Raw genomic sequence first — 12,801 nt, 5'->3', positions numbered from 1 at the left:
TAAAAGTGTCAAAATTCCGAAAATAAGGTCGAAATTGTGAGGCTATATGAACTAAAATAGGAAGACGTATAACATGTGGCTTGCTAGATGGATTGGTAAGGGCATGGGTTGTGTATGCGTGAGACCCGGGTTCGAATCTTGCTACACCCCGAATTTTTGATTTATTCGTTACTGTCCGCGAATGCGAAGGCTGGATCCGAACACGTGTTGGGCCCCGAATTTTTGATTTATTTGTTACTGGCCGTGAATGCGAAGGATGGATCCGAACACGTGTTGGGCTGAAAACCTGTTGGTCGAGAACGCCTGCGAGACCGAAAAGAGCTGAGGCTGAAAATGACGAGGACCGAACACATGCACAACTGAGAACTGTCCGAACCGAAAACCTCCGAAGCCGAAAACGGATATCGACTGTAAACGCCGTTGACCGTAAACCTCATTATGGGCTGTAAACGCTTCGAAAACCCTAGCCACTGACCCAAAACCGCCACCACCCCCTCGATGGTTACGACCAAAAACAACGTTTTTTTTTTCACATTTTTAGCTTCAAAACTCGATCAAAAAGCCATTTTTATGAAAAACACAAAGAACAAACCCCCAATATTTTGTCAAAAACTATCCAAAAACGCAAAATCCTTCAAGAAAATGTGCAAAAACACTCCATATCTTGCCAAAAAGATTGATACAATCCAAGCTCTGGTACCAACTGTAAGTCCCAAAAATTAGCTTGATGTATCAATCAGATCCACTTGATGGTGCGGGAACCCAATAAAGTGGATGATGCAGGATAGATGTAACACCCGGATTCCCAGGTATTATTTTTATTCTTTGATTTTTGGGTGATGTGAGGAGACTCGGCGAGTTGAAGTCTAAACTCGCCGAGTTGGATCGCGGTTTTGCACGCGGGTTCGCGTCTGGACTCGGCGAGTCCAAAAGTGGACTCGGTGAGTCCACACTGTTTAATGAAACCCTAATTTCCAGGGTTTGAGACCTATTTAAAGGGGCTTATGGCCGTCATTTGCGGCCACCAACCCCAGAGAGAAAGCCTAAAGAGATCTGGAGCGTTTTGGGAGAGAGAAGAGGCCATTGTTAACCTTTGAAGCATTGTTTGGCAAGCCAAAGGATATTATAGCCAAGAGGAGGCAAGGGAGGTGGACATCTTTCGAATTTGGAGCTCAGAGCATCATTTTGGAGGTATATTTTGGCTCCCTTTTCTGTTGTTATGATGAACATGGGGGTTTAGGGTTTCTTGACCCCTTTGTTGGTTTGATTTGATGTCCATTTCGTCCTTATTTGTGACGAGGCTTGAAATGGGATCCATAGAGGTCCAGAGAAACTTTATTCCTTAAGCTTTATGAGGATTCATGGGAGTTTTGACCAAGGGTTATGAGATATGGGGCTAAAACATCATATAGGAGCAAATAGATGTTGTCTGAGCATCAAGGTTTGGACTTTACGTGATTATCATGCTTGGGGAGGCCAGATCTATGATTGTATGGAACAGATCTGACGTCAGAAGTGAGTTTGAGTTTATGCATGGCATGAACTCGCCGAGTCTGAAGAACAGACTCGGCGAGTAGTATGAAGTTTGCCCGTAATCACTAAGTGAGTGGTCTTTCCGAGTTGAGGGAGTGATTCAGTGAGTCAGGGCGAGTCGGGGGGACCGAGTCAAGCCGGGACTCGCCGAGTTGTTCTTGAGACTCGGTGAGTTGAGTCGTGGTGGCCCTGCGATTCATGCCAGGTGGAACTCGTCGAGTCAGAGAAGTACTCGGCATGTCAAGAGAGGATCCAAGAGTGTCAGTGGACACGTATAGACTCGCCGAGTCGCCCTAGTGCACTCGCCGAGTCCGGTCAACGTTGACCGTTGACCTTGTTGACCTTTAGGGTTCAGTGCAGTTGTATTTATGAGTGTATTACTTTGTGTGATTAGGCGGAGGCTAGATCACATTTATTCCGAGACAGATATTTACCGAGACATCGAGGTGAGTCTTCTCACTATACTTACCTAGAGTGGTATATTGTGTAGACCAGAAGGTCTTATGTGTTATGTATGAGATTATGTGTTATGTGCTATGTGTATGTTGTATGTTGTTATAGACCGGACCGAAGGGTCCAATGATACAGACCGGGTCGGAGGGCCCAACGAGCTATGACCAGACCAGAGGGTCCAACGAGCTACGGGACTGGAGGGTCCCGCTGAGACACATCGACCGGAGGGTCGTATTATAGCCTTGAGTGGTGTATGTGTTGTATGTGGTATTTTGGGGAACTCACTAAGCATTTATGCTTACAGTTGTTGTGTGATGTGTTTCAGGTACCAGTGATGAGCGCGGGAAGGCGCCGGCAAGATCCGTACACACTTGAGGAGTTTTATGTTTTGGATTCTGGGGAGATGTCTTTGTGATAAATACAATTGAAACAATATGTTGATGTTATTATGTGAAAAATGATTGTTTTGAAAATGAAAAATTTGTTTTGAAAATTTACGTTGTTACAAGTTGGTATTAGAGCCTTGGTTTGAGGGATTCGAATGCATCTTCGGGCGTATCTGAACTCAAACTGAGGAATTGAGGAGAATTTTTATAATAAAATAAATTTTTTGAAAAGAGTAACAGAGTTTTAAGACAAATAGAGCAGAGCCGTGTGTACGATCAGCCAGCGCCCGAGCGACGAATTCCCCAAAAGTACCCTTACTTTATGTGTTATGAGATATGTTATATTATGCATGCTAGAGTAGGCTAAGTATACATATTAGGACTAGAGTGGCCTGATTTGTGATGCCTTAGCCTAGGAGTTTTCTACTGCTGAGATGCTATGAGGGCGAGTGATAGCAGTTAGGAGCTCATGAGAATAGAGTACTTGTAATCCAAGATCCAAGGAGGAGGACTTGAAGTGAATGCTGGTGCGGTGTGGTCAGTAGTATTGGGCCCGTACTACTGAAGACACCAGACCAGTGGGCATTTCAAGTAAGAATATTTTGGATGACGGAGGACAAGTAGGGTTGCGTCATCGAGTATGTGCATGTTCGATCGAATCTCTGATAATTTTTGTTGTATTTCAGAGACATCATGGTTGGGACTCGACACACACCTGAGACCAGTGGTGTCAGTGACGAGGAGATCCGTCGGATGATTCATGAGGAGGTGGTTGCTGCCATCCGTGCTGAGATTCCTGAGATGTTTGGAGACATCAAGACCACATTGATCGAGACTTTTGATGAGCGGTACGCCGCATTGACTGAGGCTGCTGCAGCTGCAGCTACTGCTGCTGTTGTTGCTGCCAGACCTCAGGGAGGTGACTCATTGTTGTTCTGGGAGTTCAGCAACACGAAGCCACCAGAGTTCGATGGGACGCAGGACCCGATTGCCGCTATAAGGTGGATCTCTGACATCGAGGGATGTTTCTATACGTGCTCTTGTCCAGAGCACTTGAGGGTTCGGTTCGCCTTGAACCAGCTCCGCCTGGGAGCGAAGGATCGGTGGAAGTTCGTGACGGCGAACTTTACTTTGGCTGAGATTTCTGAGGTGACCTGGGAGAGGTTCACCGCTATGTTCCGAGAGGAGTATATTCCCCCGGTAGAGAGGGAACGGTTGATTCAGGAGTTCTTGAGCCTTAAGCAGGGTACTGATTCAGTGACAGTCATCACCAGGAAGTTCCATGAGAGGGCGATGCTTTGCCCTGAGCAGGTGTCGACTGAGCAGGCTCGTATGAGCCGTTATCTGGGTGTTCTGAGGAGAGATATACGGGAGTTCATGGCGAACTCGACTTACCGGACATTTTCTGAGCTCTAGGAAAATGCCCGGAAGAGGGAGATTGAGCTGGAGACTCAGGCCAGGGAGGAGGCCGAGTCTCAAGGATGGATCGGCGGCCGGCAGCCAAGCGGGCTAGACCCGCTGATTCGAGATCTGGGGCGCGAAGGGCTGCACTTATGGGAAGTGCGGTAAGAGTCATGAGGGGTCGTGTAGAGCTGGAGTATGTTACAAGTGTGGGAAGGAGGGGCATATCGCGAGGGAATGCCCCAAGGGATTCTCGGTTTGCTTTCATTGCAACCAGACCGGCCATCGGAAGGACGAGTGCCCGCAGCTTCTTCAGGGATCAGCTCAGGGATCTGCGCCTGCTGCTAGGGTTACCGAGACTCGGCCGGTGAAGGCCGAGGCTCCGAGGGCTCGTGGGAGAGCATTTCAGTTGACCGTGGAGGAGGTCCGCGCAGCGCCTGATGTTGTGGCTGGTATGTATTTTCTTTTCATCTTTTATTTGAGTTGAGATTTTATGCTTATATGATCATATGCGTAGGTACTTTTCTTGTGAATTATGTGCCTGCATTGGTGTTATTTAACTCGGGTGCGAGTCGGTCGTTTGTTTCCGTAGCATTTAGTCAGCATATTAGTACCCGTCGAGAGGCATTGGATCGACCTCTGCGAGTTTCCATAGCTGATGAGCGAGCTGTGTATGCTTCGGATGTGATTAGAGGATGTGTCCTTGAGATCTTCGGTGTGGAGTTTCCGATAGATCTGGTCCCGATTGCGATGGGGGACGTGTGTGTGATAATGGGTATGGATTGGCTGAGCCGTTATGGATCTGTGATAGATTGCAAGCGTCAATTGGTGTCGATTCGAGACCCTAGTGGGGGAGTTCTTTCGGTGTATGGCGAGGGTACACGTTTAGGGTCAGCATTTTGTTTGGCCGCCAGAGCGAGACAGAGTCTACAGTAGGGCTGTAGGGGTTTTGTGGCATATGTGATGGATGCGAGGGCTGATATTGAGAGACCGAAGTCAGTTGATGAGGTTCCGATAGTGCGTGAGTTTCCGGATGTGTTTCTAGAGGACTTGCCGGGTGTGCCTCCGGAGAGGCAGGTAGAGTTTGGTATTGAGTTGGTTCCAGGAGCTGCGCCTATCGCTAAGGCGCCGTATCGCCTTGCGCTTCCGGAGATGCAGGAGTTGTCCTTGCAGCTTCAAGAACTGCTGGGGAAAGGGTTTATCAGGCCGAGCAATTCGCCTTGGGGAGCGCCTATCCTTTTTGTCAAGAAGAAGGATGGCTCGCTCCGGATGTGCATCGATTATCATGAGCTGAATAAGCTAACGGTCAAGAACCGTTACCCGTTGCCAAGGATCGATGATTTGTTTGATCAGCTGCAGGGAGCATCTTGGTTCTCCAAGATTGATTTGAGGTCTGGGTATCATCAGGTGAGGGTGCGGGAGGAGGACGTACAGAAGACAGCCTTCCGGACTCGTTATGGGCATTACGAATTCGTGGTGATGCCTTTCGGACTCACCAATGCACCAACGGTGTTCATGGATCTCATGAGCAGGGTGTGCAGACCAATGTTGGATCGCTCGGTGATCGTGTTCATCGACGACATTCTGGTGTATTCGAGATCCAGAGAGCAGCATGAGGAGCATTTGAGGGAGATCCTCGGAGTTCTAAGATCGGAGAGGCTTTATGCCAAGTTCTCCAAATGTGAGTTCTGGTTACGAGAGGTCCAGTTTTTGGGGCATCTCGTTAACCAGAAGGGGATTTTAGTCGACCCGGCCAAGATTGAGGCGGTTATGAGGTGGGAGGTGCCGAGATCACCCACCGAGATCAGGAGTTTTCTGGGATTGGCCGGCTATTATCGGAGATTTATTAAGGATTTCTCCAAGATCGTTGTGCCCCTCACCAAGTTGACTCGGAAGGGTGTTGCATTTTCTTGGGGTCCGGAGCAGCAGAGCTCGTTCGAGACACTTCGCAGGAAGTTATGCGAAGCCCCAGTGTTAGCCCTTCCGGAAGGGATGGAGGATTTTGTGGTTTATTGTGATGCATCGATATCCGGATTGGGAGCGGTGCTTATGTAGAGGGGGCATGTGATAGCTTATGCATCGAGGCAGCTTAAGCCTCACGAGTCGAGATATCCCACGCATGATTTGTAGCTGGGAGCGGTAGTGTTCGCTCTTAAGATCTGGTGACACTACCTATACGGGGTTCGATGTACGATATACACGGACCACAAGAGCTTGAAGTATTTGATGGATCAGCCCAACTTAAATATGCGACAGAGGAGGTGGTTGGACGTGGTCAAGGATTATGATTGTGAGATCCTGTACCACCCGGGCAAGGCTAATGTTGTAGCCGATGCACTGAGCCGTAGGGCGGAGAGCGCCCCAATGCGAGATGTATGTTTGAGATTGACGGTGATGACCCCGATTTTGGATGCTATTCGAGGGGCCCAGGCTGAGGCTGTGCAGCCTGAGAGCCAAAAGAGGGAACGAGTTGTCGGGCTGGTATCGGAGTTCGTTACCGATAGCCGGGGGCTTATGACATTTCAGGGTCGGATTTGGGTACCCTCCGTGGGCGGGATGCGTACCATTTTGATGGAGGAGGCTCATCGATCGAAATTCTCGATCCATCCCGGGGCCACTAAGATGTTTTTGGACCTGAAAAAGGATTATTGGTGGCCCTGTATGAAGAGCGATGTCGCATGGTTTGTAGAGAGATGCTTGACCTGTCGCAGGGTTAAGGCCGAGCATCAGCGTCCACATGGTAAGTTGCAGCAATTAGAGATTCTCGAGTGGAAATGGGAACAGATTACCATGGATTTCATCACCAAATCGCCAAGAACCGCGAGGGGTGTTGATGCAGTTTGGGTGATTGTGGATAGGTTGACAAAGAGTGCTCACTTCCTGGCCACCAGTGAGAGCTCTTCCGCGGAGAAGTTGGCGGAGATGTACGTGAGAGAGGTGGTATCGCGGCATGGAGTGCCCATTTCGATTGTCTCAGATCGAGATGTACGTTTCACTTCCAGATTCTGGAAGAAGTTTCATGAGGAATTGGGTACGAAACTGCATTTTAGTACAGCGTACCACCCCAAGACTGACGGGCATAGTGAGCGGACGATTCAGACGCTCGAGGACATGCTTCGAGCATGTGTGTTGGATTTCGGCGGAAGTTGGGACACGTATTTGCCCTTAGCAGAGTTCTCTTACAACAACAGCCATCATTCAAGCATTGGCATGCCACCCTTTGAGCTGTTGTATGGGAGGAGGTGTCGGACCCCTATCTGCTGGGGAGAAGTAGGGCAGCGCGTGATGGGTAGTACCGAGATCGTGCTTCAGACGACAGAGCAGATCCAGCAGGTCAGACAGAGGTTGTTGACCGCTCAGAGTCGTCAGAAGAGTTATGCGGACAGACGCCGGTCCAAGCTTGAGTTTCAGGTCGACAACTTTGTGCTCCTGTAGGTCTCTCCTTGGAATGGAGTGATTCGATTCAGGAAGAGGGGCAAGTTGGGGCCCCGATATATTGGTCATTTTAGGGTGGTTGCGAGGGTAGGAAGGGTAGCCTATCGTTTGGAGTTGCCAGCAGAGTTTCAGGTCGACAACTTTCCACGTGTCGCAGTTGCAAAAGTGCGTAGCCGACGAGTCGGTAGTAGTGCCACTAGAAGATATTCAGGTGGATGCGAGCTTGAATTATGCTGAGAGACCAGTGGCGATCAGAGATCGGAAGATCAAGGTCCCGAGAAATAAAGAGGTGCCACTGGTGCAGGTCCAATGGCAGCATCAGAAGGGTCAGAGTTAACTTAGGAGCCGGAGCGTGATATGCGTGAGCAACATCCGGAGTTATTTGCAGAGTGAGACTTCGAGGGCGAAGTCTGATTCTAGTAGGGGAGAATTGTAACACCCGGATTCCCAGGTATTATTTTTAATCTTTTATTTTTGGGTGATGTGAGGAGACTCGGCGAGTTGAAGTCTAAACTCGCCGAGTTGGATCGCGGTTTTGCACGCAGGTTCGCGTCTGGACTCGGCGAGTCCAAAAGTGGACTCGGCGAGTCCACGCTCTTTAATGAAACCCTAATTTCCAGGGTTTGAGACATATTTAAAGGGGCTTATGGCCGTCATTTGCGGCCACCAACCCCAGAGAGAAACCCTAAAGAGATCTTGAGCGTTTTGGGAGAGAGAGGAGGCCATTGTTAACCTTTGAAGCATTGTTTGGCAAGGCAAAGGAGATTCTATCCAAGAGGAGGCAAGGGAGGTGGACATCATTCGAATTTGGAGCTCAGAGCATCATTTTGGAGGTATACTTTGGCTCCCTTTTCTGTTGTTATGATGAACATGGGGGTTTAGGGTTTCTTGACCCCTTTGTTGATTAGATTTGATGTCCATTTCGTCCCCATTTGTGATGAGGCTTGAAATGGGATCCATAGAGGTCCAGAAAAGCTTTATTCCTTAAGCTTTATGAGGATTCATGGGAGTTTTGACCAAGGGTTATGAGATATGGGGCTAAAACATCATATAGGAGCAAATAGATGTTGTTTGAGCATCAAGGTTTGGACTTTACATGATTATCATGCTTGGGGAGGCCAGATCTATGATTGTATGGAACAGATCTAACCTTAGAAGTGAGTTTGAATTTATAGATGTCATGAACTCGCCGAGTCAGAAGAACAGACTCGACGAGTAGTATGAAGTTTGCCCGTAATCACTCAGTGAGTGGTCTTTCCAAGTTGAGGGAGTGATTCAGTGAGTCAGGGTGAGTCGGGGGGACCAAGTCAGGCCGGAACTCGCCGAGTTGTTCTTGAGACTCGGCAAGTTGAGTTGTGGTGGCCCCGCGATTCATGCCAGGTGGAACTCGTCGAGTCAGAGAAGTACTCGGCGTGTCAAGAGAGGATCCAAGAGAGTCAGTGGACACGTATAGACTCGCTGAGTCGCCCTAGTGCACTCGCCGAGTCCGGTCAAAGTTGATCGTTGACCTTGTTGACCTTTAGGGTTGAGTGCAGTTGTATTTATGAGTGTATTACTTTGTGTGATTAGGCGGAGGCTAGATCACGTTTATTCCGAGACAAATATTTACCGAGACATCAAGGTGAGTCTTCTCACTATACTTACCTAGAGTGGTATATTGTGTAGACCAGAGGGTCTTATGTGTTATGTATAAGATTATGTGCTATGTGCTATGTGTATGTTGTATGTTGTTATAGACCGGACCGAAGGGTCCAACGATACAGACCGGACCGGAGGGCCCAACGAGCTATGACCGGACTAGAGGGTCCAACGAGCTATGGGACTGGAGGGTCCCGCTGAGACACATCGACCGGAGGGTCGTATTATAGCCTTGAGTGGTGTATGTGTTGTATGTGGTATTTTGGGGAACTCACTAAGCATTTATGCTTATAGTTGTTGTGTGATGTGTTTCAGGTACCAGTGATGAGCGCGGGAAGGCGCTGGCATGATCCGTACACACTTGAGGAGTTTTATGTTTTGGATTCTGGGGAGATGTCTTTGTGATAAATACAATTGAAACAATATGTTGATGTTATTATGTGAAAAATGATTGTTTTGAAAATGAAAAATTTGTTTTGAAAACTTACGTTGTTACAATAAAATGGAGAAGAAGAAGAAGAACTTGATGAATCTCTATGAATTGATGAATATTCAATGATGCTCCATACACATGAGATTCACACGCACACACTCTTCTTCTCTCTACTTTCTCTCTCTAGAACACCTTGATTTACATACACTTGACGGTAAACTCTCTTTTTCCATCTGACATCTACTGACACTATTTATAGGGAACAGTGGCCGTAAAACACGTTTACAACCGTAAACGCCACATGGACCGTAAACCCAATGTTGTTTTTGGTCCTTGACCGAAAACTACAATTGCCTAGAAAAGTAAAGTATAAACTATATTTTAGACCTAACAATGGTGGAGAGTATACAAAAGTTGATTGATTTTTAAATCATTGCTGGAAAAAAATCAAGAACAAATATTAGTGATGTAAACTCACTTGCTAAGGTTAATGACAAATCAAGAACAAAAATGGTGGAAAGTATAAGAACAAAAATGGTAGAACGGAGGCTCGGAACTGTTGTAATCAAATTTGTTTTGCCCAAATCGGCCATGGTTGCAATCGTAGTTGCAATACATATCGATTTCCGAAGAGAAATCTTGAATGAACAACAGGAGCCATCCGGATTGCCCAACCAAGATACAGATCAGGTCACCAAATTTTGATTTTGCTCATTCAACATTTCATTGTCACCGCCACCACCGTCAAGAAGTTGACAGAAAACAGTCTCGATTTTGAAGATCCAAATTATCAACAACAAAACAATAAAGGGATTAAAGCTTGAGAACGATGGAGTGATGGGTTGGGAAGAACACGATTTTCAATTTGTGTTTATGGAAGCAAGTCAACTATAGAAGAAGGTCAAAGAAATAGGGAAAAGGAGTAAATGCAAGATGAATGCCCAAAAAAAACACAAAGTATTCTTTTAAATTTTAGTTTTTTTTTAAAATGTCAAATAAGTTCATTGTAACCTGTAAAACCAACTTTAAATGTGTTCTATCTTTTTATTAGCGGGTAAAACATAAGTTATGTCCTTAGAATGCGAAAACCCTCGTTAGGGAAGTTCCCTTTCCAAAAAAAATAGTTACAATAGATCATTTAAAGCAATGTAAATTTATTGAACTATAGTAACAATAACGCAATCCGCCCAACCCGTGACATAATAAGGTCAGGAGACAAACCATCATATGCAAAGGCTGCTTGTTGGTTGTTTGTTGCAAATAATATATAATTAGTCCACCACTCCACCTCATGTATTGACGTTGACTTTAATTTTCACAAGATCCGAAATTTTTTCTCCTTGCTCAAAATGAGTTCCTACAATTTACCAGCTCCTTCGGCTTCATCGGGGGATTTTAGGAGCTTGAAACCAGACTTTCCGGATGAGGGTCAACCCTTGGCGGCCGGTGAATATGCAAATGAAGCACCGGTGGAGATGTATAATGAATTATCCGTCCCACCTCCACAACATACAGATCTACGTCAACGTACGGGATCTATTTATGGACTTCCAGGTGCGACTCGTAACAGTGATTGGGACGAAACAAGTGGTCGTAGTGGCAGTCTTTCTGGTTTTGTTCGCCAGAGAAATTCTTCATATGGCATCGTCCATCCATCTACCGATGAGAAAGCCCCCGGACGCACATACTTTGATCAACAAGATCCAACTGACAACAACGAATCATCCACTAGTATTTTGTACTTCGAACTAACAAAACTGACTCCATTTTGTCATTTTACGCAATGCCTATGCAACTAACAATAACCGTGTTTTTTTTTTAAATTAATCGAGTTTTCCTGTTGAAATGCATTCGAACAGGGGCTTAAGTGGAGAGCATACAGTGAAGCAATTACGTCTATCAAACGCCCTCAAAGTACGTGAAACCACAACAATTTATGAAGTCTGCCGTCTAATGACTGCTCGAAGCACTGATGCTGTTTTACTTACCAACTCATATGAGTTGCTCAGTGGTATATTGACAGGCAAGGTTTGTCTTGAATCTTCACACACATTTTATTATCAACCTAACACCTTACAGAACGGTTATTGTTCATAAAGTTTCAACAAATTTTTATTTGTCTTACTTTTATTAATTTTCTTTTTGGTGTGTTTAAAGGATATTGTAAGAAGAGTTGTTGCTGCTGAGATTGATTATGTGAACACACCTGTCTCGAAGGTGATGACAAAGGACCCACAATATGTACTCTCTGAGACGTTGGTTGTGGAAGCCCTGAAAAAGATGCTGCAAGGTTTGTAACAATTATGAAAAATTTCTGGTTAGTTTTTGTTGAACCTTGTAACTAAGCGATTAAACTAAATTATGCAAGCATGCAGGGAAATTTGGACACTTGCCTGTTGTAGAGGATGGCGAGGTTATTGGGCTACTTGACATGGCAGCTACTGTTGAAGGTTTAAATTTAAACAAGTTATAGAGAATGTTAGATTGATTATAAAGTGGCAACTTAATGATCAGTACGTATTGATTTCTGACTGTTTTCATTTGAACCTGTGTTGTATGTTGTTGACGTAAGAATTTATGAATAAACAAATAAGATAACATCTATATTTGTCTTCATCGGATGTTGGGGTTGAAAGACACTTTTCTTTGGATTTGGAACAAAGGAAAGAGCTTACACACTTAATATTACAAGAAAAACAACCCTATGGGGTCACTCTAAGTATTACTCTTCGTTTTGTGGTACTACATCTGCTGTTACCATTGTCAAAAAGGTGGCTACGAGGAATTTCATACAAGTAACAAGTTGGGTTTAATGTGAACTCACATTCTCCCCCTTAAACCAAATTTGGCTCGAGATTCGTCACACTGATCATGTTTCCAATTTCAACGTGCTTCACATAAGCTAAAGACTTGGTAACTATGTCTGCTTGTTGATCTTGTGATTTGACATATTCCTCTATAATTTTCCCACATTCAACACATTCTCGTATGAAATGAAAATGAATGTCAATGTGTTTCCTTCAATCATGGAACACATGATTTTTTTTCATCAAAGTAATTGCTAACTTGTTATTGACATACACAATGATAGGCATGATATGATATCCTGTGAGCTCCTTCACGAGATTTGCAAGCCAAATGGCTTGACATGTCGTTATTGCAGTTGCCATGAACTCAGCTTCACATGTGGACAAATCAACAATCTTATGCTTTTGAGATTGCCAAGTGATTGCATTGCTTCCAAGATAGAAATTTATTGCAATCGTGCTTTCGCTATCAACGGTGTCACCTCCAAGATCACTATTCGAATAATCAACCAAGTCTTCAATTTGACGACCTTTTTCATAGTCAATGTGTAACGTCCCAAAAATATAGAATATTTTTTTTAAATATACCGTAAGCATTCAAATACCATTTTCTCAAAGTATAATAAGAGTAATAAGTTATTGTTTCAAAACATCGGAGGTGCAAATCATAAAATCAAATAGTGTGGAATCTCCATTGGATGCGATGCAATCAAGC

General features: G+C 45.2%; 1 protein-coding gene across 1 annotated transcript; it reads left to right on the top strand.

Moving 5' to 3' along the window:
• Positions 1-10,562: 10,562 nt before the first annotated feature.
• Positions 10,563-11,883, top strand: LOC145051208 (uncharacterized). The gene is made up of 4 exons (XM_078999317.1): positions 10,563-11,017; positions 11,139-11,307; positions 11,437-11,569; positions 11,655-11,883. Exons 1-4 carry the CDS (start codon positions 10,629-10,631, stop codon positions 11,750-11,752), a joined length of 789 nt encoding a protein of 262 aa, XP_078855443.1. The 5' UTR covers positions 10,563-10,628; the 3' UTR covers positions 11,753-11,883.
• The last annotated feature ends 918 nt before the right edge of the window (positions 11,884-12,801 follow it).

Source organism: Lactuca serriola, chromosome 5 (genome assembly GCF_051521515.1).
Source record: "Lactuca serriola cultivar US96UC23 chromosome 5, Lser_US96UC23_V15, whole genome shotgun sequence".
Taxonomy (NCBI): domain Eukaryota; kingdom Viridiplantae; phylum Streptophyta; class Magnoliopsida; order Asterales; family Asteraceae; genus Lactuca; species Lactuca serriola.
This window is presented reverse-complemented; position numbering and strand designations above follow the sequence as displayed.

Bases quoted from the DNA above. Each gene is read 5' to 3' on its own strand.
- LOC145051208 (XM_078999317.1), top strand. From the start codon at position 10,629: ATGAGTTCCTACAATTTACCAGCTCCTTCGGCTTCATCGGGGGATTTT. The intron at 11,018-11,138 runs GTACTTCGAACT...GCATTCGAACAG, and splicing joins GAATCATCCACTAGTATTTT to GGGCTTAAGTGGAGAGCATA. The intron at 11,308-11,436 runs GTTTGTCTTGAA...GTGTGTTTAAAG, and splicing joins GTGGTATATTGACAGGCAAG to GATATTGTAAGAAGAGTTGT.